Source organism: Phyllobates terribilis, unplaced genomic scaffold (assembly GCF_046119375.1).
Source record: "Phyllobates terribilis strain yellow unplaced genomic scaffold, ASM4611937v1 Scaffold_3__8_contigs__length_932513732, whole genome shotgun sequence".
NCBI lineage: Eukaryota > Metazoa > Chordata > Amphibia > Anura > Dendrobatidae > Phyllobates > Phyllobates terribilis.
In genome coordinates this window covers 46467445-46492518 of record NW_027362763.1, presented here as the reverse complement: position 1 = coordinate 46492518, position 25074 = coordinate 46467445, and the positions used below count along the sequence as shown (strand labels likewise).

Genomic DNA, 25074 nt, shown 5'->3' with positions numbered 1-25074 from the left:
TGGTTATATTATGGCACAGTGTACAGTATGGTGGTTATATTATGGCACAGTGTACAGTATGGTGGTTATATTATGGCACAGTGTACAGTATAGTGGTTATATTATGGCACAGTGTACAGTATGGTGGTTATATTATGGCACATTGTACAGTATGGTGGTTATATTTTGGCACAGTGTACAGTATAGTAGTTATATTATGGCACAGTGTACAGTATGGTGGTTGTATTATAGCTCAGTGTACAGTATAGTGGTTGTATTATGGCACAGTGTACAGTATGGTGGTTATATTATGGCACAGTGTACAGTATGGTGGTTATATTATGGCACAGTGTACAGTATAGTAGTTATATTATGGCACAGTGTACAGTATAGTGGTTATATATTAGCACAGTGTACAGTATGGTGGTTATATTATAGCACCATGCACAGTATGGTGCTTGTATTTTGCACTATGTGGCCGAGTTGCATACTTTTTCTCTACGCTTATTTGCATTAGTGTCAGTGTCCCTGAAATGCAGGATTCTGTGCGGAAACCCATCAGACGCCGCCGGTTCTGGTCAGTGTTATGAAGCCTCCATCCTGGCAGCGATTTCCAGCCCCGATGGACACCAGGATCCGGGTGCAGTTTATTCCCCGGCAGTCGCTTTGTCATAAACCATTAGATATTATACCGGTCACCACCCATGATCAGGGCCTCCCTGGCGTCAGCTCCAGCTAATCGATGACTTGGGCGCACAGTTTTTGTTGTTTTTGATGTAGTCATCTCATCTTACGTAAAACATTTCTGATTTTTCTCTCCGAGGAGCTGATCGTCCATATTTTAGTTATATTTTTTCCGTATATTTTTTTTTTTTTGTCTCTAAATATATCAAAATGGAGGAAAACAGAAGTTTGAACAGCTTGATGAGACGTAAATGTGTGCACTCTTTTTTGCATCGCTCTCAGCTGTCACATGTTAGTCAACCAGAAAATAACATAAAATGGTGCTGGAAATAGAAATTGAGACGGGGACAGCGGTTTGGAATTTTTCACTGTATATTTTTTAGGTTTAATTGGCATTTTTGATAAAATGAAATATCTATATTATTATCTATAAAATTCTAAAATATTGCAGTTCTGCCACTGGCCACTAGGGGAAGCGGTCAACAGGGCTAGTTCTTCTAAAGATAGTGCCTCACTTGTCCACTTGTGGTATTACAATTTACTCCCATTGACTTTTATGATGCCATGTCTCAACATCAGACAGTACTCAAAAAAAAAAAATCACATCGGGAAGCAAAATCATAAACCAAACTGGAAAGGAATAATATGCATAAAATTAAAAAGCACTAGAAATATAAAAAAAAAGTAAAAAATGTACAGTCGTATCCAGAAAAGCACAAAAATTGATGGTAAAAGCTCAGAGTTTGTTCTTTTCTTGTTGACCACACGCATTTCACACCGCAGTTTCATCAAGAAGTGTACACTAATATTCTGTAGAAGTCCTAAAAAGCCTCAACGTCCAGGACACACGTCTTGAAGATGCCCTGGTCTTCTTGAGCTTGGAGATTTTCATGAAAAGCTTAAGCTGGGAGATTTGCAGATACCGTAAATGAGATGTTTAGGTTGAACCTTGGATGTCCATGTTGTCTTCAACCGTAAAGATCTTCAGACTGTAAGAAAACAAAAAAAGAGAAAGTAATAATTTTGCGGTGAGAAACCTCTACAAGGGTCCAGAACGGGCTACTCACCTTGATTCGATAGTTGTATCTCATGTATCCCACTTATGAAGGAGTGGCTGTTCCATGGCTGCATATTTAGGTTGAACCTTGGATGTCCATGTTGTCTTCAACCGTAAAGATCTTCAGACTGGAAGAATACAAAAAAAAAGTGGACTCCACTTCATGTAATAATTTTACGGTGAGGAACCTCTACAAGGGTCATCAATGGGCTACGAAGCTTGATTAGGTAGTTGTATCTCATATATCCCACTTATGAAGACGGAGTGGTGGTTCCATGGCTGCATGTTTAGGTTGATCCTTGGATGTCCATGTTGTCTTCAACCGTAAAGATCTTCAGACTGTAAGAAAACAAAAAAAGAGAGAGTAATAATTTTGCGGTGAGAAACCTCTACAAGGGTCCACAACGGGTTACTCACCTTGATTCGATAGTTGTATCTCATGTATCCCACTTATGAAGGAGTGGTGGTTCCATGGCTGCATGTTTAGGTTGATCCTTGGATCACCATGTTGTCTTCAACCGTAAAGATCTTCAGACTGTAAGGAAACAAAAAAAGAGAAAGTAATAATTTTGCAGTGAGAAACCTCTACAAGGGTCCACAACGGGTTACTCACCTTGATTCGATAGTTGTATCTCATGTATCCCACTTATGAAGGAGTGGTGGTTCCATGGCTGCATGTTTAGCTTGAACCTTGGATGTCCATGTTGTCTTCAACCGTAAAGATCTTCTGACTGGAAGAAAATAAAAAAATAGGATGGCACCTCTTGTTATAATTTTACGGTGAGGAACCTCTACAAGGGTCAACAACGGGCTACTCACCTTGATTAGGTAGTTGTATCTCATATATCCCACGTATGAAAAAGGAGAGTCGGTTCCGTGGCTGCTGTCCGGAGTCCAAATGCAGGATCGCTTGTTGGAGACTATTAGGGCCCGTACTGCACCCATACTGATTACAGTTTTTGAGAAAATATTCATTATTTTCACATTGTTGAATAATTCAAAAGGCTGTCAATGTTGGTGACATTTTTTGGAATGAAAAATTAGCTTTGATTAAAATTTTCGGTGACGCGTTTCGATGGAAAGTGAGAACAATAAGAACAATGAGATAAGTTTATCATCGGCTTCTATGCTCGATATATTGTCAGCAACCAAAATGACAAAGCTGGATATAATGAAGTGAGTTTTATCTTCTCAGTCTTCACCCATGCGGAGCGCAGCAGATGATGACAATCTCACGTCAGATGCTGCGCTCTGCATAAGCCGCGACCGAGATGACAGAAGATGAGCAGATGAAGAGATTCTGAATCGGGCAGTGCACACTTACACTTTTTCTAACCCTAGGATGACGGCAGCCCATACAATGCCGCGGCATACATATCATATACACATGGGTTAAAGGGGTTCTGGGAACCAATATAATATTCACATTTCATTATACTCCATAAATACTTTGCAATTATTTGTAGCAGTCATCATATACATGCATTAAACGTTTGGTATATACATTGTATACCCCAGACCTCAGATGTGAATGTAGGGCTCTTGACTCTTGACATAGTATCTATGCTGATATGTACAGTCTGAAGAAGGAGAGCTACTTCCCAAAACGCGTCACTTGAAAGGTAAATAATGGAGAACTTTTTATTACAAGAAGGAAACTTCTGCCACTCATTGACTTATCCGGGACTGTCGAAAGGTCCGTTTTCTCCAAAACCATAATCTTGATCAGACAGGGAGAAGTTTAGATACATTTTATGATAATGGTTGTTCACATAGAAGTTTGGTTGGTGATCTCCAGAAGGTCGCTGAGGATCACACATGGGGATGTTATGGTAGAACGTCACCTGTGAGAAGGTCCTGGATATGTCTAGGTAGGGTAGAAACCACAGGACATCGGTGTACAGCTTTGACCAATAATAGAACATTCTTTGTGCAGAACACTTGCCCGACTCACATACTGTAGACTGATTGTGCCATAGACATAACTTTAGTAATCTATCTACTCAATGGAGGTCTCCACTGGTCATTGCTTCAAGGAAGAAGAAAACAGAAAAAAAACAAACCACTTAGGAACATACTTCAATCCTAAGAACTTGAGGAATTCAATATTGTGAACATTTTTTAACTTATTTCTGTTTGAAAAAAGGGTTCAACATCGAAAAATACATCATCGCCATATTGGATTCCTAACATTCTTTGGACTGGAGCAGAATCGTGAAAGGTCCTTATTCTCCATTTTCTTCTTCACGTTCAGTAAGAGACTTCCATATAAAACTGTAGTAAAACTTAATTTGTCATTAAAGTATTCTTTTTACACCTCACCATAGCTCATTGAGGTAACTCAGTATACTAACATAGCCGCCAATGAGAAGGACCATTGATTGAGTGACTTTCTTGAGAAATCCAGTTCTCCTATATCTGTATTTGAATAGAGATGGGACAGAAGACAATTGACTTAGAAAAGTCCAGTACACATTTAATTAGAACTTTGTGAGATACTGATGGAGGAAAATGTCTTGGAAATGCTGAGAAAATGTAAAGAATCCGATCAGAACAGCGTTAGAGTATTGACTTGAGATATTTGGTGTCTTCGTGGATGAGTTTATGGTAGACATTTTGAGTGGTAGAACATGATTAGAAGTTATTTGGGCAGACTGCCCTCTAGATATCTAAATCACTTTATGAGGACATGTATTTACTGTAGTGGGGTGTTTTTTTTTTATGACTTTTCAAGCCAAGAACCCTTCAATCGTACACTGTAAAATGTGTTAGAACCTACAAAGGCTGCAGCCTTGGCTTTACAGCACATGTCCACAATGTTGATTAGCCAAGAACCCAAAGACTATGATCTTACATGGTGCTGCACCTACTAGAATATGAGGACAAAGTAACCCCTTGAGATATGGTGTGTTCCCTGTGCCAGAGGTGGAGAACCTAGTCTGTAGGACATTTGTCGGACTATTGAACATCTTTGTTGCTTTTCTTTGATGTTGTAGGCTTTGGATGCACTAATCATGGAAGGAATTATAAGTAGAATACATGAAACCTTCTTTGTCTTCATAGATTAGTGATGTCCTGTTCTTAGCCAACACTCCGATCCCTGCCAGGATGTCTCTGGACCCTATAAATCGTTGCAGGGGAAACACCTTTCTGCAGTCAGATGGCCCCACAGAGCAGCCACTCGATGGAGAGATCAGCAAGGAGGAGATGCGGATTCTCAAGGTGTGCTTCCACAGCAACAGCTCCAACCTGATGAAGAACTTCAAGCTTGTCAAGTGCAGCATATTCACGGAAATACGGGTGAGCTTCATCTGCATTGTTTATTAAATTTTTTTTTCAAAAATACTTCCTATGAGTCAGAAAAAAGCGGAACATTATTTGGCCGCTGATTTCTATGGGTTGGAGGGTTAGAAGAATCTATGATTGTATGGATGAGGATAATTGGGCTCGCTATATGTTGGGGAGACCAGACGAGTCTTTGGACCTATGGATGAGGATATTTGATCATTGATTGGGGAGTAAGAAACGTTATTTGAACGATGGATGGAAATAATTGATTTGGTCATTGTACTCTATAGGTTGGGGGATCGGACAAGTCATTGGATGCATGGATGAGAATAATCTGTTTGCCCATGACTGGAGGTCAGATGGGTCATTGGGTTTATTGCTGAAAATAATCCATTTGGCCATTTTACTCTATTGCATGGGGATTAAGACAAGTCATTAGACCCATGGATGCAGATACTTGGCTTGATCATTGTTGCCTATGAGTTGACAGATCAGATGAGTCAATGAACGCACAGATGAGGATAATTGGTTTGCCCTTTGGATTGTATGGGTTGAGGGTCAGACAAGTCATTGGACTCATGGATGAGGATAATTTCTGTTTGTCCATTGGATTCTAGAGGTTGGAGTTCAGATGGGTCAATGGCCTTATTGATGAGGATTCTCCATTTGGCCATTGACCTTTATTGCATGGAAAATAAGACGAGTCATTAAACCCATGGATGAGGATACTTCATTTTGCCATTGTACTCTATGGGTTGATGGATCAGATGAATCAATGGACCCATGGATGAGGATAATCTCTTTACCCATCAGACTGTAGAGGTTGGAGGTACGATAGGTCATTGGGCTTATTGATGAGGATATATTTGGCCATTCATCTCTTTTGCTTGGGACATAAGACAAGTCATTGAACCCATGGATAAAGATACTTAATTTGGCCATTGTACTCTATGAGTTGATGGATCAGATGAGTCAATGGACACACAGAGGAGGATAATCGGTTTGCCCATTGCATTGTATGTGATGAGGGTCGGACAAGTCATTGGACCCATGAATGAGGATAATTGGTTTGGCCATTGTACAGTGTGGATTGGGGACCCAGATGAGTCAATAGTCATATTACACGCTTGTCTCCGATTAGGGTGTACACAGGGGCTTACATAGAAATCACGGGGCCCCATAGCAGAAGCTCTAATTGGGTGTCCCCCCCCCCCCAAAAAAAAAAAAAAATATATATATTTGTGTCTCAGAAGAGCAGATCTCACAACTTTCCATCCTTTGCATAGTCATTTTCTCCTGCTGAAGTCCTAGATTCCTCTTTCATTGCCCTCATAAAGTATGATGCCAATAAAACTGCCCACGAAACACAGTATGATACCCCCATGGTGCATTCCTCCACGTTAGCCTCCACATGCACAGTATAATGACCCTACTGTGCCCCATCTCAACTCCCCTGGAAAAGTGTGGTGACCCCAACACAGTATGATTCCCGCAACTGTGACCCCCACACAGCCCTCCATACAGTATAATGGGTTTGCATACAGGATAATGGCCCGCACTAGCCCTCCAAACAGTATGATGGACCCCACACAAACCCTCGCACCGTATAATTATAATAGTATAATATCACACCCATAATCCTCCATATAGTATAATGCACCCCCCATAATCCTCCATATAGTATAATGCGCCCCCCATAATCCTCCATATAGTATAATGAACTTCCCATGGTCCTCCATAGAATATAATGCACTCCCCATAGTCCTCCATACAGTATATTACATACTTCTTAGGGTAAAATGCAGCCCCCATATAGTATAATACACCCCACAGTCCTGCAGTATTATGGGCACCATGTACTCACTGATTTTAAAATACCGTATATTTTAAATAAAGTGACCCAAGTAGAAGCCGAAGCCCCTAATTTTACCACAAAAAAACTGGGAAAACGTATTGACTCAAGTATAAGCCTAGGGTGGGAAATGCAGCAGCTACTGGTAAATTTCCCCATCCAAGTACGTATGGCACCCTCATTCCCAATGATGGTACGTATGGCAACCTCATCCCCAATCCTGGTATGTATGGCACCCTCATCCCCCAATTCTGGTATGCATGGCCCCCTCATCCCTCAATGCTGATATGCATGGCCCCCTCATCCCCAAATCCTGGTATGTATGGCACCCTCATCCCCCAATCCTGTTATGCATGGCCCCCTCTCATTCCCCAATCCTGGTAATCATGGCCCCCTCATCCCTCAATCCTGGTATGTATGGCACCCCTCATTCCCCAATCCTGGTACGTATGGCACCCCTCATCCCCCAATCCTGGTACGCATTGCTCCCTCATCCCCATTCCTGGTATGCATGGCCCCTTCATCCCCCAATCCTCGTATGCATGGCACCCCTCACCCCCAATCCTTGCATGCATGGTACCTCTCATCCCCAATCCTTGTATGTGTGGCCTCCTCATCTCCCAATCCTGGTATACATGGTCTCCTCATCCCCCAATCCTGGTATGTATGGCCTCCTCATCTCCCAATCCTGGTATGCATGGCCTCCTCATCTCCCAATCCTGGTATGTGTGGCCTCCTCATCCCCCAATCCTGGTATGCATGGCCGCCTCATCACCAATCCTGGTATGTATGGCCCCCTCATCCCCCAATCCTGGTATGTGTGGCCTCCTCATCTCCCAATCCTGGTATGTGTGGCCTCCTCATCCCCCAATCCTGGTATGCATGGCCGCCTCATCACCAATCCTGGTATGTATGGCCCCCTCATCCCCCAATCCTGGTATGCATGGCCCCCTCATCCCCCAATCCTGGTATGCATGGCACCCCTCATCCCCCAATCCTGGTATGCATGGCCCCCTCATCCCCCAATCCTGGTATGTATGGCCCCCTCATCCCCCAATCCTGGTATGTATGGCCCCCTCGTCCCCCAATCCTGGTATGCATGGCCTCCTCATCACCAATCCTGGTATGTATGGCCCCCTCATCTCCCAATCCTGGTATGTGTGGCCTCCTCATCCCCCAATCCTGGTATGCGTGGCGCCCTCATCCCCCAATCCTGGTATGCATGGCCTCCTCATCCCCCTATCCTTTTATGTATGGTACCCCTCATCCCCCAATCCTGGTATGTGTGGCCCCCTCATCCCCCAATCCTGGCATGTGTGGCCCCCTCATCCCGCAATCCTGGTATGCATGGCACCCCTCATCCCCCAATCCTGGTATGCATGGCCCCCTCATCCCCCAATCCTGGTATGTATGGCACCCCTCATCTCCCAATCCTGGTATGTATGGCCCCAATCACTGCACACATAAAACAATAAACACTTATACTCACCTTCCTTCCTCACCTCTGCTTCAGCGCTGATCTGTCCTGTCTGCCAGCAGCTCATATCAGCATTGAGCAGTGCGCGCTCTCAGATGCCGAGGTGAGCTGCTGCTGCTTCCGGCGTATTCACTCCTTTCCATGTCGGGATTATGGGTGTGGAGAAGAGTGAATATACTTTCTCTTTAGCAGTGGGCACTGTCAGCAGGAGCCGCGGCTCAGCGCTCCTCTGTGCCCGCTACTAAAGAGAATGAATATTCCCTCTTCTCCACGACCATAAGAGTGGAGAAGAGGGAATATTCATGTCTCTTTAGCAGCAGCACACGTGGTAGCTGCCACAGCCGGCTACTGTGTGTGCCCATTCCTCCGCCACCGCACCCCACCCCTCCCCCATAAATACAATACTCACTTATCCTCCTCGTCCTCCCCGCCCGGCTCACGGGCCCCATAGTAGTGGCGTGGCCTGCCGCCATTGGCGGTACGCCACTGGGTCTACAGTAGGAACTTCTGCAGTATCTGCTGTCTACAGTATGTTGGGATCTTAAGGCCCCGTCACACATAGCGACGCTGCAACAATCTCGACAACGATACGACCTGTCAGGGATCGTTGCTGCGTCGCTATGTGGTCGCTGGTGAGCTGTCAAACAGGCAGGCTCACCAGCGATCAGGGGAGCAGCGACATCGTGGAAAGAATGTTTCCACGATGTCCTGCTCCTGGTTACGAGCCTGCTGAAGCAGGAGCAGACTGGTAACTATGGTAAACATCGGGTTACTAGGTGCGCGTGTGCCCCTAGTAACCTGATGTTTACCATAGTTACCAGCCAGATCGCTGCTCCCGCTGGTCACACACAGCGATGTGTGCTGACCAGCGGGAGAGCAACGACCAAAAAATGGTCCAGGACACTTCGCAGCAATCAGCGACCTCACAGCAGGGGCCTGATCGTTGCAAAGTGTCACACATAGCGACATCGCTGGTGAGGTCGCTGTTGCGTCACCAAAACCGTGATGCAGCAGCGATCTCGCTAGCGATGTCGCTATGTGAAACGGTGTGAGGTCGCTGCTGTGAGGTCGCTGATCGCTGCAAAGTGTCCTGGACCAATTTTTGGTCGTTGCCCTCCCGCTGGTCAGCACACATCGCTGTGTGTGACCAGCGGGAGCAGCGATCAGGCTGGTAACCATGATAAACATCGGGTTGCTAGGGGCACACGCGCACTTAGTAACCCGTTGTTTATCATAGTTACGAGCCTGCTAAAGTGAGCGGTAACCTCCCGCTCACTGTAGCAGAGTGGTAACCATGATAAACAACGGGTTACTAGGAGCGCGTGTGCCCCTAGTAACCCGATGTTTACCATAGTTACCAGCCTGCTCCTGCTTCAGCAGGCTCGTAACCAGGAGCAGGACATCGTGGAAACATTCTTTCCACGATGTCGCTGCTCCCCTGAGCGTTGGTGAGCCTGCCTGTTTGACAGCTCACCAGCGACCACATGGCGACGCAGCAACGATCCCTGACAGGTCGTATCGTTGTCGGGATCGTTGCAGCGTCGTTAAGTGTGACGGGGCCTTAAGGAAAGTGGATTTGCCTTACACTGAGGGCCGTCTCGTGGGAGAGGATAAAAGCTGGTCATAGACATGGGAGTATGATCACCAATTATTGCTCCAGTACAAGTGGGGGGTTCTATGACTCTCCCCTGGTGACAAATGTTGGGGGAAAGAAGGATTGGGCATGATGTATTCAACATGGCTTGTCCTTTCTTCAGAAGTTAGATAGGCAACTATCAGAAGGGTCTTACCCCTCTCCCTATCATAATAAACATGCACGCTTGGTCGGCCCTGTCTAGGATTTTGGGAATTGTAGATTGGAAACTGCAGGAACAGAAAAGATTGGAGGCTAGTAAAAAGTCCCTTTTATTTTATACGTCCTTTGGAGAAGCCAATTGACCATGGACGATGACTCCGGTCATGGGTCGTGGGCTCCTTACCAACCACTCAAGTCATAATCCATTTGGTTTGGATACCTAATTGGTATCTGAGGAGTAAACTAAACCTTAAGGCATGAGGGGCTCCTTCTGAACCTGGGACCCTTAGTAGAACCCTAATGGTCAGTCTTACCACCAACACTGACGGCCATGAACCCTTTCCGATAGGACTTCTTTATCCCGCCAGGACCCGGCACTAGTCGTAGGAGAGCGAGCCAGTAAACTTTCAGTCTTTTTCCTGAAGTTTATCTTTCTAATTGCCAATCTTACACAGATGTCCCCCCCTTTCTCTCCCTTCCCCCAGACCCCCGCTCCGCACCACCTATTGTACAATCCCCGTATCTTTATTCTCTGACGTTTCGACAGGAAAGAGAGAGAGCACATACTGTAGATGGATATATTTTTAGTGACTTGCGTCAGGATTATCAGGTTTCATCCGTTTTCTCCACCGACTAAGTGACAATAGAAGAAGTCCATGAAATCCCTCGCAGCCGTGATGTCTCCATGTCGTGGTCCGTTCGTGTATGAGCCGCGTGGATCTTCTGGGGGGCACAGAGGGGCTCGTGGGCTCCTTGTGCCGTATTTTCATTTATTTTGCTGGAGGGGATTTCATACATTTTTTTTTCCTCATGAGATTATCTAAATTAGTCCTGGTAATTCCCGTAATTTGTGTCCAGTACAACTTGTCCAAAATGGACACTTAAGGGACTTTCTTGGCATAGTCGTTATGAGGCTGATTACAGAACACATGATATCCATAGGATTTATACCTATTGTTCCTGGTGGTCTGGGGGGGGGGATTAAGTTAATGATATTACTGATTGCTGGAGTTTAAGGGGCTAAAACATATAATCCCCCATACCCTAAGTAGATTTATGAGTACGGTGGTTTAGGAGTTAGACGTAGAATTTCTGGTAGGCTTTTGGGATTAACAGGTTACATTTTTTTGGGGTCCTGAGGGTCAGTAGTTGTGAGTGGATTACTGGATATAACCTTGGTGATCTTGAGGGATGAGGAGATAAAAAATTCTGTTAGTTAAGAGTGATGAAGGAATGAAGAATAATGTCCCTGGTGGTCTAGAGTGGTGAAGGATTTAATGGTAGTTATCCTGGAATTTAATAGCGGTGGAGAGAGCGATGGTAATATTACTAGTGTAGAATGATAAAGAGTTAGTGATGTTAATAACCTCCAGGGCATCTATAGTAGTGAAATGGTTAATGGTAATAACCCTGGTGGTCAAAGGATTAATGTTATTATCCCTGGCTGGTGGTCTGCAGTAGTGGAAGATTAATGGTATCATCCCTGGTGGTCTGGAGTAGTGGAAGATTAATGGTATTATCCCTGGTGGTCTGGAGTAGTGGAAGATTAATGGTATTATCCCTGGTGGTCTGGAGTAGTGGAAGATTAATGTTATTATCCCTGGTGGTCTGGAGTAGTGGAAGATTAATGGTATTATCCGTGGTGGTCTGCAGTAGTGGAAGATTAATGGTATTATCCGTGGTGGTCTGGAGTAGTGGAAGATTAATGGTATTATCCCTGGTGGTCTGGAGTAGTGGAAGATTAATGGTATCATCCCTGGTGGTCTGGAGTAGTGGAAGATTAATGGTATCATCCCTGGTGGTCTGGAGTAGTGGAAGATTAATGGTATTATCCCTGGTGGTCTGGAGTAGTGGAAGATTAATGGTATCATCCCTGGTGGTTTGCAGTAGTGGAAGATTAATGGTATTATCCGTGGTGGTCTGGAGTAGTGGAAGATTAATGTTATTATCCCTGGTGGTCTGGAGTAGTGGAAGATTAATGGTATCATCCCTGGTGGTCTGGAGTAGTGGAAGATTAATGGTGTTGTCCCTGGTGGTCTGGAGTAGTGGAAGATTAATGGTATTATCCCTGGTGGTCTGGAGTAGTGGAAGATTAATGGTATTATCCCTGGTAGTCTGGAGTAGTGGAAGATTAATGGTATTATCCCTGGTGGTCTGGAGTAGTGGAAGATTAATGGTATTATCCCTGGTGGTCTGGAGTAGTGGAAGATTAATGGTATTAACCCTGGTGGTCTGGAGTAGTGGAAGATTAATGGTATTATCCCTGGTGGTCTGGAGTAGTGGAAGATTAATGGTATTATCCCTGGTGGTCTGGAGTAGTGGAAGATTAATGGTATTATCCCTGGTGGTCTGGAGTAGTGGAAGATTAATGGTATTATCGCTGGTGGTCTGGAGTAGGTGAAGATTAATGGTATTATCCCTGGTGGTCTGGAGTAGTGGAAGATTAATGGTATTATCGCTGGTGGTCTGGAGTAGTGGAAGATTAATGGTATTATCCCTGGTGGTCTGCAGTAGTGGAAGATTAATGGTATTATCCCTGGTAGTCTGGAGTAGTGGAAGATTAATGATATTATCCCTGGTGGTCTGGAGTAGTGGAAGATTAATGGTATTATCCCTGGTGGTCTGGAGTAGTGGAAGATTAATGGTATTATCCCTGGTGGTCTGGAGTAGTGGAAGATTAATGGTATTATCCCTAGTGGTCTGGAGTAGTGGAAGATTAATGGTATTATCGCTGGTGGTCTGCAGTAGTGGAAGATTAATGGTATTATCCCTGGTGGTCTGCAGTAGTGGAAGATTAATGGTATTATCCCTGGTGGTCTGGAGTAGTGGAAGATTAATGATATTATCCCTGGTGGTCTGGAGTAGTGGAAGATTAATGGTATTATCCCTGGTGGTCTGGAGTAGTGGAAGATTAATGGTATTATCCCTGGTGGTCTGGAGTAGTGGAAGATTAATGGTATTATCCCTGGTGGTCTGGAGTAGTGGAAGATTAATGTTATTATCCGTGGTGGTCTGCAGTAGTGGAAGATTAATGGTATTATCCGTGGTGGTCTGGAGTAGTGGAAGATTAATGGTATTATCCCTGGTGGTCTGCAGTAGTGGAAGATTAATGGTATCATCCCTGGTGGTCTGGAGTAGTGGAAGATTAATGGTATCATCCCTGGTGGTCTGGAGTAGTGGAAGATTAATGGTATCATCCCTGGTGGTCTGGAGTAGTGGAAGATTAATGGTATTATCCCTGGTGGTCTGGAGTAGTGGAAGATTAATGGTATTATCCCTGGTGGTCTGGAGTAGTGGAAGATTAATGGTATCATCCCTGGTGGTTTGCAGTAGTGGAAGATTAATGGTATTATCCGTGGTGGTCTGGAGTAGTGGAAGATTAATGTTATTATCCCTGGTGGTCTGGAGTAGTGGAAGATTAATGGTATCATCCCTGGTGGTCTGGAGTAGTGGAAGATTAATGGTGTTGTCCCTGGTGGTCTGGAGTAGTGGAAGATTAATGGTATTATCCCTGGTGGTCTGGAGTAGTGGAAGATTAATGGTATTATCCCTGGTAGTCTGGAGTAGTGGAAGATTAATGGTGGTATCCCTGGTGGTCTGGAGTAGTGGAAGATTAATGGTATTATCCCTGGTGGTCTGGAGTAGTGGAAGATTAATGGTATTATCCCTGGTGGTCTGGAGTAGTGGAAGATTAATGGTATTATCCCTGGTGGTCTGGAGTAGTGGAAGATTAATGGTATTATCCCTGGTGGTCTGGAGTAGTGGAAGATTAATGGTATTATCCCTGGTGGTCTGGAGTAGTGGAAGATTAATGGTATTATCCCTGGTGGTCTGGAGTAGTGGAAGATTAATGGTATTATCGCTGGTGGTCTGGAGTAGGTGAAGATTAATGGTATCATCCCTGGTGGTCTGGAGTAGTGGAAGATTAATGGTATTATCGCTGGTGGTCTGGAGTAGTGGAAGATTAATGGTATTATCCCTGGTGGTCTGCAGTAGTGGAAGATTAATGGTATTATCCCTGGTGGTCTGGAGTAGTGGAAGATTAATGATATTATCCCTGGTGGTCTGGAGTAGTGGAAGATTAATGGTATTATCCCTGGTGGTCTGGAGTAGTGGAAGATTAATGGTATTATCCCTGGTGGTCTGGAGTAGTGGAAGATTAATGGTATTATCCCTGGTGGTCTGGAGTAGTGGAAGATTAATGATATTATCCCTGGTGGTCTGGAGTAGTGGAAGATTAATGGTATTATCCCTGGTGGTCTGGAGTAGTGGAAGATTAATGGTATTATCCCTGGTGGTCTGGAGTAGTGGAAGGTTAATGGTATTATCCCTGGTGGGCTGGAGTCGTGGAAGATTAATGGTATTATCCGTGGTGGTCTGGAGTAGTGGAAGATTAATGGTATTATCCCTGGTGGTCTGGAGTAGTGGAAGATTAATGGTATTATCCCTGGTGGTCTGGAGTAGAGGAAGATTAATGGTATTATCCCTGGTGGGCTGGAGTCATGGAAGATTAATGGTATTATCCGTGGTGGTCTGGAGTAGTGGAAGATAAATGGTATTATCCGTGGTGGTCTGGAGTAGTGGAAGATTAATGGTATTATCCCTGGTGGTGTGGAGTAGTGGAAGATTAATGGTATTATCGCTGGTGGTCTGGAGTAGTGGAAGATTAATGGTATTATCCCTGGTGGTCTGGAGTAGTGGAAGATTAATGGTATTATCGCTGGTGGTCTGGAGTAGTGGAAGATTAATGGTATTATCCCTGGTGGTCTGCAGTAGTGGAAGATTAATGGTATTATCCCTGGTGGTCTGGAGTAGTGGAAGATTAATGATATTATCCCTGGTGGTCTGGAGTAGTGGAAGATTAATGGTATTATCCCTGGTGGTCTGGAGTAGTGGAAAATTAATGGTATTATCCCTGGTGGTCTGGAGTAGTGGAAGGAAGATTAATGGTATTATCCCTGGTGGTCTGGAGTAGTGGAAGATTAATGGTATTATCCCTGGTGGTCTGGAGTAGTGGAAGATTAATGTTATTATGCCTGGTGGTCTGGAGTAGTGGAAGATTAATGGTATTATCCCTGGTGGTCTGGAGTAGTGGAAGATTAATGGTATTATCCCTGGTGGTCTGGAGTAGTGGAAGATTAATGTTATTATGCCTGGTAGTCTAGAGTAGTGGAAGATTAATGGTATCCCTGGTGGTCTGGAGTAGTGGAAGATTAATGGTATTATCCCTGGTGGTCTGGAGTAGTGGAAGATTAATGGTATTATCGCTGGTGGTCTGGAGTAGTGGAAGATTAATGGTATTATCCCTGGTGCTCTGGAGTAGTGGAAGATTAATGGTATTATCGCTGGTGGTCTGGAGTAGTGGAAGATTAATGGTATTATCCCTGGTGGTCTGCAGTAGTGGAAGATTAATGGTATTATCCCTGGTGGTCTGGAGTAGTGGAAGATTAATGATATTATCCCTGGTGGTCTGGAGTAGTGGAAGATTAATGGTATTATCCCTGGTGGGCTGGAGTCATGGAAGCTTAATGGTATTATCCGTGGTGGTCTGGAGTAGTGGAAGATTAATGGTATTATCCCTGGTGGTCTGGAGTAGTGGAAGATTAATGGTATTATCCCTGGTGGTGTGGAGTAGTGGAAGATTAATGGTATTATCGCTGGTGGTCTGGAGTAGTGGAAGATTAATGGTATTATCCCTGGTGGTTTGCAGTAGTGGAAGATTAATGGTATTATCCCTGGTGGTCTGGAGTAGTGGAAGATTAATGGTATTATCCCTGGTCGTCTGGAGTAGTGGAAGATTAATGGTATTATCGCTGGTGGTCTGGAGTAGTGGAAGATTAATGGTATTATCCCTGGTGGTCTGCAGTAGTGGAAGATTAATGGTATTATCCCTGGTGGTCTGGAGTAGTGGAAGATTAATGATATTATCCCTGGTGATCTGGAGTAGTGGAAGATTAATGGTATTATCCCTGGTGGTCTGGAGTAGTGGAAGATTAATGGTATTATCCCTGGTGGTCTGGAGTAGTGGAAGATTAATGGTATTATCCCTGGTGGTCTGGAGTAGTGGAAGATTAATGTTATTATCTCTGGTGGTCTGGAGTAGTGGAAGATTAATGGTATTATCCCTGGTGGTCTGGAGTAGTGGAAGATTAATGTTATTATGCCTAGTGGTTTGCAGTAGTGGAAGATTAATGTTATTATCCCTGGTGGTCTGGAGTAGTAGAAGATTAATGGTATTATCCCTGGTGATCTGGAGTAGTAGAAGATTAATGTTATTATCCCTGGTGGTCTGGAGTAGTGGAAGATTAATTGTATTATCCCTGGTGGTCTGGAGTAGTGGAAGATTAATGGTATTATCCCTGGTGGTCTGGAGTAGTGGAAGATTAATGGTATTATCCCTGGTGGTCTGGAGTAGTGGAAGATTAATGGTATTATCCCTGGTGGTCTGGAGTAGTGGAAGATTAATGGTATTATCCCTGGTGGTCTGGAGTAGTGGAAGATTAATGGCATTATCCCTGGTGGTCTGGAGTAGTGGAAGATTAATGGCATTATCCCTGGTGGTCTGGAGTAGTGGAAGATTAATGGCATTATCCCTGGTGGTCTGGAGTAGTGGAAGATTAATGGCATTATCCCTGGTGGTCCGGAGTAGTGGAAGATTAATGGCATTATCCCTGGTGGTCCAGAGTGGTAATATTAACAATAATAATGATCATGGTGGTCTAAATCTTTCAGAGAATTATTAATAATAACCCTGGTGGTCTATTATAATGAAAGATTATTGTTATCACTGGTGATCCAAAGTGGTAATATTAATTGTAATAACCCTGGTGGTCTAGAATGGTCAAAGGAATGATAGTAACAATCCTCTTGGTATAGATTAGTTAAAGCGTTAATGGCAATATCCCACAATGGTCTAAAATGGTGGAATATGAACAATCCTGGTGGTCTAGTGGATTGAAGGGTTTAGTAATTATAACCTCGGGGGAAATAGATTATTTTTAATATCTCTGGTGGTCTATAGTGGTGAAGGAGTTAAGAAGAGTCTTCGCTGTTACTTTCTAATTATTATTTTTTTTCCACAAAGTTACAAAAATTGAAATGATGGCTATTCATTCTTTAAGTAGAATTTACCAGTCCTTTAATTTTGTATCAGTAGAAGTTCCATTTTCGTGATACAGACTCCAAATCTCCTGCTTGGACATTGTCCTGTCCTATTTTCGGTGCTCGATTCTCCTAAGGGCAGGGATCCTTTACAGGGTGTCCTTTTTTTTTAGTTTCTTCTTTTGAGAAATAAATGGACACAGATTTGTCTTTCCTTACTTGCCTCTTGGCGTCTCGAGATGACCAGCTAAGTAAAAAAACAACAACATCATTTTGTGATACTCTGTCAGGAGATGATTTTGTGCCTATTTGGGTGGCCACCCAGTGGCTATGATGTGAATTGCAGGCCATTAGAGGATTTGGCTAGCATGGAAAGAGAATGTAAGTTGAATTGGATGAAGTTGGGGTAATTAAAGGGGTTGTCCACTGCTTTGACATTTTAATATTGTTTGCATGGTGGTCAAAAAAGTTAAAAAAGAAAAGTAGATAAAAGAATCAAATCAAACAAATAAGCCCAAAAAAATCATTTGTTTTTTTTATTTGGAGTCAAGGATCACATGTCCGTGAGTGGAAAAAGTATGTGTACCTTTAGGATTGCCGGAGAATTAGCAGATAATTTGAAGTTTGGAATCAGATTGGTGTTTACACTTAATGGGATGACAATCACGTGTGAGCGGGCGACCAAAGGGATCTCGTAATTAGTCAGGAGAAGGGAACAAAAATGTTCCCAGACATTAGATCTACCATAGACACTGTGAAAACGTCACAAAGAAGTGGATTACATTTGACACAACATGGACATTTCCTACAAGTTGACGTCCTTCAAAAATTGATGAAAAAGAAAGAAGACATTTGGTCCAGGAGGTTGCCAAAAGGCCAACAGCAACATTAAAGGAGCTGCAGGAATTTCTGGCCAGTCTTGGTTCCGTCCTGCATGTGACAACAGTCTCCAGTATTTTTCATACGTCCAGCCTGTGGGGTCGGGTGGTAAAATGGAATCCTTTTCTTACAAAGAAAACATCCAAGCCCACCTATGGTTTGCCAAAACCTCCATCATGTCAGCCAAAAGCAGGAAACAAGTTATGATCAAAAATTTCCACCTTGGTCTCCTCAGACCATAATTCCAAAAGTTGCAAAGCCAATATTATGCATCACCAGAAGATCACCATCCCTACAGTGAGGCATGGTGGAGGCAGCATTGTGCTTTGGGGCTGTTTTCAGCAGCTGGAACTGGGGCTTTAGTCAAGGTGGAGGAGATTATGAACAGTTCCAATAAAATTCTGAAATTATTTTTCTTGGTATGATTTTTTTTACATGACAAAAACCTGACATTTTATCGGGTGTTTAGACTTTTTATATCCACTGTACAATAGTATGAGAGATCACAAAGGAGCCCAAGGTAACCGCTAAGTAACCAAAGGCCTCTCTTACATTAGATAGTGTTCATTTACACTATTAGGAGGACACAGAGTAACAATGGTGAGAATGGCAGGACTGCAAGGAGAAAGCCTCTGCTCTCCAAAAGGAACATCTGCAGTTTGCTAAAGATCACCAGGACAAGTCAAAGGGCGACTGGAACAATGTAGGTCACACCAGATACTGAGAGCAAAGGGGTCACATACTTTTGCCACTCACAGACATGTGATATTGGAGCATTTTCCTGAATAAAAAAAAAATGATATTCTGATATTTGTAAACCTTTTTTTGTGAAAATCTGATGACGTTTTGGGTAAAATTTACACAGAAATATGGGAAACTGAAGTTTTCACAAACTTTCCAGCATCACTGTATGTTTAGGTCACATGTCGGTGTGATGACTTATTCCTGTCTGTACGCAGGAAATCATCAGCTCCATCCTCCTGAGTGGTCGGATCGGTCCGGACATCCAGCACGTGGAGTGTTACGGGCTACGACTGAAGCACCTGAAATCTGATGAGATCCATTGGCTGCACCCCGACATGACTGTGGGCGAGGTGCAGGAGAAGTACGAGTGTCTCCACCTAGAGGCAGAGTGGAGGTAAAGCTCAGTACCATGATTAGTATATTTATCGATGCAAGGGGGTGGATAATGTCTCTTTTAAGAATTTCTAAATGTGAAGTATGATCCTAGCAGATGGACCCCCCAACACCTCTTGCACCGCTCATGCAGGGTCATAATCCAGATTTATGCACCATTTATGGTGCGTACATGTATAATATATATGTAATATATATATGTGCATGCAGGTATATATTACTACAAACCATTTCTGCTTCCAGGAAGTTTTCACCACCAGATTCCTCTTTGGTCAAATTTCAGTGTCTATTTGTTACTTATATTCATATAGTGCTGTGCCAAAATTTTAGGCAGGTGTGGGAAAAATGCTGCAAAGTAAGCACTACTGTCCATGGGACTAACGAGCGCTGAGCTTAATTTTTCTCCCGCAGCTCATAGGGAATGAATGGAGATGTAGGGGGTCATACCTGCATGTTGTAATATGGATAAAAATTCTGATCGGTGCGGGTCCCAACGGTTGGATCCTCACCAGTCATTTATTAATCACCTATCCTGTGGAAAATACAACCACTTTAACTGAAACAGAAACAGATGTGTTGGAGGAGCCTACCTGGGTGCGGAACAGCCAAATTCTGCTACAGCCAAATTCTGCTACAAAGGTGAAATTGTGAAAATTTATGTCACAAGTAATACACCATGGCAAGACTGAGCACAGCATCAAGACACAAGGTAGTTATACTGCATCAGCAAGGTGTCACCCAGGTAAAGATTTGAAAGCCTACTGGGGTTTCAAGATGCTCTGCTCAAGCTGTTGAGAAGAAGCATGAAGAAACGAACAACATTGAGAAGCGTAGATGCAGTGGTCAGCAGATGAGACATGCCATGTTAATTCCATTCGGAATCGTTAGATGTCCAGCAGTGCCATCAGTTTAGGACTAGTACTGTAGCAATTAATTGGACCAGCTGCTGCCATCTACTGTTCAGAAAAGTTTGGCCAGACGAGGTCTTCATGGAAGAAATGTGGCCAAATACCAATGTGGAAACAAGGACAAGTGACCCAACTATGCACGAAAACATAGGAACTGTGGTGCAGAAAAATGTCAGCAGGTCTCTGGACTGAAGAGTCACAATGTGAAATATTTGGCTGTAACAGAAGCAGATTGTTCCCCGGAGTCTGGAGAGCAACACAATAATGAGGGTCTGCAGGAACAGTGAAGCATGGTGGAGGCTCCTGCAAGTTTGGGGCTGCATTTCATCTAAAGAAGCTGTGTATTTGGTTAGGATTAATGGTGTCCTCAATGCTGAGAAATCCAGGAGACACTTATCCATCATGTAATACCATCAGGAGGCGTCTGATTGGCTCCAAATTTATTCTGCAGTCGGACAACGACCCCCAACATCCAGCCAATGTCATTAATAACAAGGAGACCTGGAAATCATGATCCAGCCTCACAGAGCCCTGATCTCACATAATCCAGTCTGTCTCACATCACATAAAGAGACAGAAGGATCTGCACAAGCCTCATATACAGAAGATCTGGGGTCAGGTCTCCAAGATGTTTGGAACAACCTCCTGCCGAGATCCTTCATACAATGTGTACAAGTGACCAGAAGAAGTGATGGAGGCGAAGAGCGGTCACCAGATACTGATCTCACATCATCCCGTCTGTCTCGGATCACATGAAGAGACAGAAGGATCCGCACAAGCCTCATACACAGAAGATCTGGGGTCAGGTCTCCAAGATGTTTGGAACAACCTCCTGCCGAGATCCTTCATACAATGTGTACAAGTGACCAGAAGAAATGATGGAGTTATATCTATATATATAATCGTCTTATCCCGTCTGTCTGTCTGTGTGTCTGTCTGTCCAGGAAATCCCGCGTCGCTCATTGGTCCGCCAGCGGCCAATCAGCGCTGCGGGATTTCTGAAAAAAGATGGCGGCCGTTAGCGGCTCATTTGCGGGACGGAGCTCAGCGGCGATGCAGCCGGGAGATGACCGGCGCGAGGCGCTCATCTCCCGGCCGGTAGCAGCGGAAGGACCGCCGGCGCCGCTGACCTCCATGCGGAAGGGAGGACCGGGGAGCGGCGCTGCGGGTCGGGATACTTCTGCTGCGAGCGCCCACTCATGTCCCGGGTTCTCGCAGCGGAAGTATCCGCACAGGCAGCGGCGCTCCCCGGTCCTCACTAATACGATTCCGCTCCCCGCTCCTCACCAATACGATTCGCTGATTGGTCGCGCTCTCCGCACCCGACCAATCGGTGATCTTGGCGCTAAAGTTAAACACCGCTCTGCTGATTGGTCGCTGCTGTCGACCAATCAGCGATTTTAGCGCCAAATTTAAACACCGCTCTGCATCGCTCTGCTGATTGGTCGCGATCGGCGGCCGCGACCAATCAGCAGTATTGGCGCCAAATTTAAACACCGCTCTGCTGATTGGTCGCGACTAATCAGCGATTTTGGTGCCAAATTTAAACACGCTCTCCAATCCTCACTAACACGGTTTGCTGATTGGTCGCGGCCGCCGCCCGCGACCAATCACCGATGTTGCCGCCAAATTTAAACACCGCTTTGCTGATTGGTCGGGGTTGCCGAACGCGACCAATCAGCGATTTGGGCGCCAAATTTAAACACCGCTCTGCTGATTGCACCCGGTCGGCCGCATACACATTCTAGAATACCCGATGCATTAGAATTGGGCCACCATCTAGTATATATATATTGTTGAAGTTGATGGAGGTGAAGTGTAATCTGGAGGTGAGGACGTAACATAGATTGGTTTTCTGAATTTTGAGGCTTGGAGCTTCATGAAAGCAGACGTTGTCTGGAGCTCATGTGCAGTAACCAGAAAATCCCCAGTAATAAAACCGTAACTTACTGAGCCACTGACAATATATATATATAAACTATAGGGGTCTCCCAAATGTCCTTTAAGGGCTTTTCCAGGCTGGAGAAAGAATACCCAGATAAAAAGCCATTCATAAGCACCTCCTGCTCACAGTTTTTATGTGGTAGCAAGTGTTTCATTTCTCCACAGCGCCACCAATGGTGACAAGAAGCATTACAAGGTTCTCATTGACCTCGGTGTGCTGGTTCTGTGATGGGGGGACTCGCCGGGTCCTCCGCAGCGATCGACGCTCTTTGTCATGGCCCCTTGTGGTACTTTGATGTCGCCATTATGGGGCCGATCCCCGGATCCCTGCACTGAATCTACCTGTGATTATTCCTAGGTACGATCTCCGGATCCGCTACCTGCCGGATAATTATATAGAGAGTTTCAAGAAGGATAAAACCACGTTACTTTACTTCTACCAGCAGGTACGTGGCCGGGGGTCCTCGCAGCGGTGATGGGGGCTTGTCGGGATGGTACTGATGTCTGGTGGTGGTATTATTGATTACGGTATAATCTGTGTAATCACTGGGATCATCTGCTCCTCCATCGCTAACGCCCCATATATACCCCGCCATCACATCCCAAGTGCCCCAGAGACCCCCAGAAAACACAGTGTGTCCTCCATCACTATTATAGTATCTGCTTCACAGTACAGGGCCCCCATTATAGTCCCAGTGCCCCCATTATAGTCCCAGTGCCCCCATTATAGTCCCAGTGCCCCCATTATAGTCCCAGTGTCCCTATCATAGTCGCAGTGCCCCTATTATAGTCACAGTGCCCCCATTATAGTCACAGTAGCCCCATTATAGTCACAATGCCCCCATTATAGTCCCAGTGTCCCTATCATAGTCGCAGTGCCCCTATTATAGTCGCAGTGCCCCCATTATAGTCACAGTAGCCCCATTATAGTCACAATGCCCCCATTATAGTCCCAGTGTCCCTATCATAGTCGCAGTGCCCCTATTATAGTCACAGTGCCCCCATTATAGTCACAGTGCCCCCATTATAGTCACAGTAGCCCCATTATAGTCACAGTGCCCCCATTATAGTCACAGTGTCCCCATTATAGTCACAGTGCCCCCATTATAGTCCCAGTGCCCCATTATAGTCCCAGTGCCCCCATTATAGTCACAGTGTCCCCATTATAGTCACAGTGCCCCATTATAGTCCCAGTGCCCCCATTATAGTCCCAGTAGCCCCATTATAGTCCCAGTGCCCCCATTATAGTCACAGTACCCCCATTATAGTCACAGTGCCCCCATTATAGTCCCAGTGTCCCCATTATAGTCACAGTGCCCCCATTATAGTCAGTGCCCCCATTATAGTCACAGTGCCCCCATTATAGTCACAGTGGCCCCATTATAGTCACAGTATCCCCATTATAGTCACAGTGCCCATATCATAGTTCAAGTGCCCCCATTATAGTCACAGTGCCCCATTATAGTCACAGTGGCTCCATTATAGTCACAGTGCCCCCATTATAGTCACAGTGCCCCCATTATAGTCACAGTGCCCCCATTATAGTCACAGTAGCCCCATTATAGTCACAGTGCCCCCATTATAGTCCCAGTGCCCCATTATAGTCACAGTGCCCCCATTATAGTCACAGTGCCCCCATTATAGTCACAGTGCCCCATTATAGTCACAGTGCCCCCATTATAGTCACAGTAGCCCCATTATAGTCCCAGTGCCCCCATTATAGTCCCAGTACCCCCATTATAGTCACAGTGCCCCCATTATAGTCCCAGTGTCCCCATTATAGTCACAGTGCCCCCATTATAGTCACAGTGCCCCCATTATAGTCACAGTGCCCCCATTATAGTCACAGTGCCCCCATTATAGTCACAGTGGCCCCATTATAGTCACAGTACCCCCATTATAGTCACAGTGCCCCCATTATAGTCACAGTGGCTCCATTATAGTCACAGTGCCCCCATTATAGTCACAGTGCCCCCATTATAGTCACAGTGGCCCCATTATAGTCACAGTGGCCCCATTATAGTCACAGTGGCTCCATTATAGTCACAGTGCCCCCATTATAGTCACAGTGCCCCCATTATAGTCACAGTGCCCCCATTATAGTCACAGTGGCTCCATTATAGTCACAGTGCCCCCATTATAGTCACAGTGCCCCCATTATAGTCACAGTGGCCCCATTATAGTCACAGTGGCCCCATTATAGTCACAGTGCCCCCAATATAGTCACAGTGCCCCCATTATAGTCACAGTGGCCCCATTATAGTCACAGTACCCCCATTATAGTCACAGTGCCCATAGTTCATTATAGTCACAGTGGCCCCATTATAGTCACAGTGGCTCCATTATAGTCACAGTGGCCCCATTATAGTCACAGTGCCCCCATTATAGTCACAGTGCCCCCATTATAGTCACAGTGGCCCCATTATAGTCACAGTGCCCCATTATAGTCACAGTGCCCATATCATAGTTCAAGTGTCCCCATTATAGTCACAGTGTCCCCATTATAGTCACAGTGCCCCCATTATAGTCTCAGTGGCCCCATTATAGTCACAGTGGCCCCATTATAGTCACAGTGGCCCCATTATAGTCACAGTGCCCCCATTATAGTCACAGTGCCCATATCATAGTTCAAGTGCCCCCATTATAGTCACAGTGGCTCCATTATAGTCACAGTGGCTCCATTATAGTCACAGTGGCCCCATTATAGTCACAGTGCCCCCATTATAGTCACAGTGCCCCCATTATAGTTACAGTGCCCCCATTATAGTCACAGTGGCCCCATTATAGTCACAGTGCCCCCATTATAGTCACAGTGCCCCCATTATAGTCACAGTGCCCATATCATAGTTCAAGTGCCCCCAGTATAGTCACAGTGCCCCATTATAGTATCAGTGCCCCCAATATAGCCACAGTGCCCCCATTATAGTCACAGTGCCCCATTATAGTATCAGTGCCCCCATTATAGTCACAGTG

The 25074-nt window shown here is 44.9% G+C and overlaps 1 protein-coding gene across 7 annotated transcripts in view; it reads left to right on the top strand.

Moving 5' to 3' along the window:
• PTK2B (protein tyrosine kinase 2 beta) overlaps positions 1-25074 on the top strand; it is a 288178-nt gene that overhangs the window by 146340 nt on the left and 116764 nt on the right. For all 7 annotated transcript variants that reach the window (XM_073673841.1, XM_073673842.1, XM_073673840.1 and 4 more), the window contains 3 exons: positions 4784-5020; positions 19072-19250; positions 22460-22547. In XM_073673841.1, coding sequence (XP_073529942.1) covers positions 4829-5020; positions 19072-19250; positions 22460-22547 — 459 coding nt within the window. In that variant the 5' untranslated portion in view covers positions 4784-4828. The remainder of the gene's footprint in view (positions 1-4783; positions 5021-19071; positions 19251-22459; positions 22548-25074) is intronic.